The sequence below is a fragment of the Octodon degus genome, unplaced genomic scaffold (assembly GCF_000260255.1).
Source record: "Octodon degus isolate 3935 unplaced genomic scaffold, OctDeg1.0 scaffold00091, whole genome shotgun sequence".
Classification (NCBI taxonomy): Eukaryota; Metazoa; Chordata; class Mammalia; order Rodentia; family Octodontidae; genus Octodon; species Octodon degus.
The window spans coordinates 2757172-2763387 of NW_004524667.1; the positions used below are offsets into that span (position 1 = coordinate 2757172).

The 6216-nt window shown below is 35.8% G+C and overlaps 1 protein-coding gene across 1 annotated transcript in view; it reads right to left on the reverse strand.

Moving 5' to 3' along the window:
• Cops5 (COP9 signalosome subunit 5) overlaps positions 1-6216 on the reverse strand; it is a 57267-nt gene that overhangs the window by 1533 nt on the left and 49518 nt on the right. Inside the window, exons 7-8 of the mRNA XM_023722387.1 lie at positions 5721-5832; positions 1131-1279 (exon numbers count right to left, since the gene is read on the reverse strand). Of these exons, the coding sequence (XP_023578155.1) occupies positions 1131-1279; positions 5721-5832 (261 nt within the window). The remainder of the gene's footprint in view (positions 1-1130; positions 1280-5720; positions 5833-6216) is intronic.

A 6216-nucleotide genomic window follows, 5' to 3' on the forward strand; every position in this document is an offset into this window, starting at 1 on the left:
AGCACCACATGCCAGCCAGCCCTGCCCCCTGGTGGGCTGAGCTGGCCACACACACACACACACACACACACACACACACACACACAAATAAATAAAATTTAAAAAAAAAATCAATGAGTGAATGACTAAGACTTTAAATGGTAAAAAGTAAAAAAAAAAAAAATGATAAAACCTCACCAATATTCATGAGATGCTATTCTTGCAAAGCTATCCCCCAAATACAAATTCTCTGCATCTATTCTGCTACTTTTCTTTCCTACTTTTCTTACACAATTGAAGGAAAATTATATAAAACTTTTGCTTTAAGAAATTGAGATGTAAATATAGATAAAATTACAACTTATACCCTATAAAGGTAGTTGAACAAAAACATACACTCAAAGTAAGTGTCAAAAATGGGACCTAACATAAAAAACAAAAGGTAACTTTTATCCAGGCCACTGTTCTACCTTTGAAAACCCATGGAGAAGAGAATGAAGTGATTCTATCCCACTGTTATCTGCATAAAGACGACTGTTTCTTTTCTTTTTCACTGCAGTGGGCACTGAATCCAGAGCCTTGCACACGATAGGCAAACATTTTACCAATGTGCTATATTCAGTACTTATTATTTTCAGACTAGTTCTTACTAAATTGTTCAGGCAGATCTTGAACTTGTGATCCTTCTGCCTTAGTCTCTAGGGTATGTGGGATTACAGGCATATGCCACTGTGTCTGGCTTTGTATATGACTGATTTTAAAGGCCTTTCTTCAAACAGTTACTAATCAGGTAGCATTTTAAGTTATAACTAAGCTGAACCAAAAGAATTTGGATTCTATTACTTGCAAATTTTAAGGAGAATAATTAGCAAGACTCTTACAGATAGGACCAGCAAGATAGCTCAGTGGACTAAGTGCCTGCTTAGGCAAGCACAGGGCCTGCGGTTCAATCCCTGGCACCACACACCACACCAGCCCTGTCCCTGGGCATGCTGAACCGGCCACCCACCAGCTATGGCAGTATATGCCTGCAATCCCAGTGCTGGGGAGGCTGAAAACAGGAGGATCACTACAAGCTGTGGAGTGAGACCCTGTAACAATCAAATATATTAAAAAAAAAAAAAAAAAGCACCTTACAGATTTATTCTTACCTGTCTCTTGTAGCTTTGGCAAGTTTGTCTTCTGACTTTCGGTCATGTGTTTCTAAACCCAACATGAAACTTCCTCGGCCCAGTTGAGCTTCTGACTGTTCTAACTTTTCAGACAAATCAAACACTTGACCAGTGGTATAGTCTGCATTCTATGGAGAATATGGCAATGTATCAGTATATAAGTCTACCATTAAAAAAAACCCAAAACACCAAAAACTACTACATATTTGTCAATTGATTCCTTTTCTACATAGAACACACGTTTATACAAAGAATTCCACTCTAAAACCTGAGTTTTTAATAGAAACTCTGTGAAAGTTTTTTACAAAACCTGAGTCATTACAAAAGTCAAAGGCAGGGTTGGTATTGCATACCTGTAACCCCAGCACTCTAAGAGGTCAACACAGGAAGGCTAGAAGTTCCAATCCAGGTTGGGTAATTTAGGGATTTGGCCAGACCATGTCTCAAAATAGGAAAGTGGGCAGTCACTGTGGTTGCAGGGTTAAGTTTGCCCAGTAGGTGGATCTGGGGTTCAGTCCTCATTATTAAAACAAAACAACAAGTCAAAAACTGCTTCCATATTGAAGTAGTTTGAGTATAGATATTTTTCTTATGATTCCAAGATTAAATTTGAAAATTTTCTTTTTGCCAGTTTAAATCTAGTGACACCTGAGTTTATAAACTTGCTTTGTTCTATGATTTTGGGGAAGATAGCTGTGTTCATGGTCCTTACCTGATGCAAAGTTTACCAACAGAAGCAAAATTATGCTGAATACTTCTGTTTGTAAACTGAACTGACTGATGAACAGAAGTGTTCATACAGCAAGGAAAATACCACTGTACCTGTTGTTATGGGAGGTTTTTTTTTTTTTTTTTTTTTTTTAAGACAAGGTCTTGCTATATAATTCAGGCTGGTTCAAATGCCTAGTGCTCCTTCTGCCTTAGCCTCCTGAACTTTGGGATTATGGGTGCATACCAGTATGCTCAGCTTATGGGATGCTTTAGAGTACATAAATCTGAAGCTAGGTTCTGGGCCTCCTGCAGACTAATGAGGGGGAGCTGGGGCATGCCTCTTGCCTTCTGAAAATTAGCAAGGAAGGCAGTAATTTCTACCTAAGGCTATATTTGGAAAGAATTCTCTCTCTCTCTCTCGATATATCTATGTAGATATATGAGGATAATGAGGAAAATGAGGCAATGTAAGCTGCTATGATGTGACTACTTTTGTGACACCATCTGCTGACTCAATGTCCACTCGCAAGGCCTGGAATATTCTAAGAGCAATGATAAATACCCCTTCCACGGGACCCTAGTGTTAACTTCACATGAAAATCCTTGATACTGGTCATGGTTAGATAGATAGATCTATCTCTATCTCTATCTCTCTATGTCTCTATGTCTCTATCTATCTATCTATCTATCTATCTATCTATCTATCTATCTATCTTTCTTTCCAAAGAAATTATACATCAAGAAAAGAAAAGCTTGCATAAATAAGCTAATAATAAATTTATTGAGACACAACGAGATTAATACAAGTTACCTTTGCCCTCTACAATTATGAGAGGGGCTCAAAGTAGTGGTCACTAGCTTTTGACATTTATCAGTATGGTGTATTGCTGAAGTGTGTAGTTTTTTGGTTCTCTTTGCTGTTATCTAATTTTATTGTTTGTTGAACTTTTAGAATTACTTTTAAGAAAATATTTTAAATATTGTTTTTAATTTTTCTGGTTATAGAATCAAGTTATTACAGAAAATCTGGAAAACCTATAGTAGTGTAAAGAAATAAACATGCCTACTGAGTTCAATCCCTGGTTCTGCCCCCCCCCAACAGATATAAGCTAAAGCAGTTATACTTTATTATTTTTTATTTTTTTTGGCTCCGAATGCCTTCAGGGCAGGTTTGGATGGCTTGAGTTCTGGGGATCAAACCACAGCAACCTGAGCCTGACTGCTTTGTTGAAGCAGCCACTTAAAGAATTGAGCTAAGGGGCAGGCCCACAGTTATATTTTAAAGTAATGATATATCCTTATATACAAACCTTATATACAAACCATGTGAAAAACTGGAATATTTATATATACTTTTCTCTACAAAATTACATACTTTTTGAAAAGAAAAAATTTAACATTTCCATGTATTTAACTACAAAATTTTATTTTATTATTATTATTATTATTATTATTATTTTTTTTTTTTGTGGAACTGGGGATTGAACTCAAGCCCCTGCACTTGCCAGACAAGCACTTGTTCTACTGAGCTATCTCCCTGGCCCCCTTAACTATAAAATTTTAAAGAAAATTTTTAGGGGATATAAACTTTAAGTTTACAGTTCTATTTCTTAAGTCTTTAGTAGAAGAGAGTACAGATTAATGAACAGTTTGTCAAAAATATGTTATACTATTTGTTCAATCTGTAAGACAAGAAATATAGACTTATCAACAAATATGAAGTTATTTGCTATTATCACAGCTACTTTTAGAGTCTTTAAAATGCTACTTGTTCTTCCAATGACTTTATAATATTTAAAATAATGCAATTATATTCATTTTGTCTTAGCCTAACTGCTAAGACAACTAACAAACTGGTTTAGGAAACCAGTTTTTTTTTTCTACCATAGACTTGGAAAAAGCTCTAAGGTGTATAGATCGCTTTATAATTTCAAAATTTGGGTATCCAAGCCATGAAAATCTGGGTTATTGGAAACACTTGTACTTTTTTTTTTTTTTTTTTTGGCAGAACCAGGGATTGAACTCAGGCCCTTGTGTATGCAAGGCCAGTGCTTATTCTACTGAGTCATCTCCTCGGCCCCTGTAGTTCTTAAAAGGGCAATAAATATACCCAAGAACATTTCAAATTCATTGAGAATTAATATAAAGGATGAATTTCCTAAATCAGAAAATAACTCTTTTCCTAGAGGTTTCAGGTTACACACTGTAATTAACTGCTCTACCTGAAGAAAGAAGGAGGTTGTACATATACATATATTTTCTTAAAATGCTGCAGCTCATTACATGTCAAAGTGTAAGGGAGGAATGTAATTTAACTTTTTCTTGATTACTGTAATCATATAAGCAATGCTAGAATTCAGGAACAGTCACAGGGCTGAGTAGGTAGACCTGCTGGCCTTTAAATAAAGGTTCATACTGCTCTGGTCTTATTGTGTTGTGTCTCCTTGCCATGAGATGTGACTTCAAGTTATTATTAGTATACCTGACTCTAAGAAAACAATATAAGTAAAGCACTCAGCAGTGTGTGGCACACGGGAAACATCTAATAAAATGTTTGCTTTTGTGATCACCCTCTTCTAATCTGCAACTTCTGACCACTGAAGAAATAAAAACAGAAACTATCAGACTTAAGATAATAGTAAATAGGTTCCATGAATTCAATGTACCAAAGTAATAATTTGAGGCTTTATTATATGCCAGGAACTTAGCTAAATGCTTTACATAAAGTATCTAATTTTCCTACTGTAAGTAATGATGTATATAATATTATCAGTTTATACCCATGAAAGATTCAATACATTAACTTTGTGAAGGTCACTTAAAAACCAATAAAGTTGTTTTCAAACCCTTGTTTAAATTTTAAGTCCCACGGTTTTAAGTACTGTTCAAACTACAACATATGAAATGACTTACTTTTTCAAAAAAGTAAAAAACTGCTCCTCAGTTCTATATGTACAGTTATTAAGTACTGTTCTAAACAAATTAGCTTTTGATGACATCAGAAAATAGTTCTGATCAAGGACATTATGGGGCCACAGAGGAAAGTGATCGATGAGGTAGAGTGTGCCTAAGGAGAGTCACATGGAAAGAAAACATTCTCTCAGGCTTTCACAGACAGCAAATTGGTCAAGCAATGGCCGTGACTCATCCACATGGCTGATACTGACAAGGATCTACAGACTGTGGTACAGGGTTTCAGGATAAATCCTGAGGGGATCTGACTGACCTTGGCAAATACAGAAGTTAAATTTCTTGTTATATAGGTCTTTCTTTATCTTGGTCTTAACCATCCAGCAGAAAAGTATAAAAATGAAGTATAGGGGCCAGGGAGATGGCTCACTAGAATAAGCGCTTCTTTGGCAAGCGCAAGGGCCTGAGTTCAATCCCCGGTTCCACCAAACCCCCCCGCCCCCCAAAAAAACAAAGTATAAAAAGTAAAGCCATATTAATATGCTGAGCTGTAAAAGGCTCAAGTCAACAACTTTTGACATTGCCAGTCTTATGGAAAACCCACTACTATAATGGACTACTGGACTATACTGGAATATTTTGCTGAATTCACGCACCTATAATATTTAAATTACAATGTAATACCCTTCTCTGACAAAAATCAAACAAAAAAAGGGGATACAAATGAAGAACCATTTGGTATCTGTATATTCAAAACTCCTCTCAAAGTCTCTTTAAGGCAGGCACTGAGCTCACCCTGAACTGGCTACACTATTCACCACTGACCCTAGATTGGCCCAGCATCCTGATACAGCTCTGGAATACATAATTCCAGGCTGTCGCCAGTATCAATAGCTTCTATAGCTTAAATAAAATTAAAATGCATCTCTTAGAAGTTACAGTACTTACAGTAAGTAAGCTAGAGGAACTCAGCGTATTCACCCAGTATTTATTCCATAACAGCTCAAGTAATTTTCGATCCAAAGATGACTTGAAATATGAGACTTCTAAGGCATAGTATCTATGCAAAGAAAGCACAAATTCACCTAGTGAAAACATGTTCTATTCAATTATATCATATGAAAGTTATATATGAATGTAACTAAATTGCATTCTATATTCAGGTTGTCAAATCCTAGCACTTGGGAAGCTGAGGCAGGAGAACTGCTAAGAATTTGAGATCAGCCTGGGCTACACAGTGAGTTCAAGGTCAGCCTGAACTATATAGTGAGACTTGTCCCCAAAATATAATCAGAATTTATGAATGACATATTCATACCACCTGGTTTATGATTCCAGCTAATAGCACATACACTTAATGACCTTCCTCTATAGCATCAGCAAAATTGTCTTTTCTTTTTAACTTTTTTTTTTCTTTTTAATTTTTTCCTTTTAGGTTTTTCTT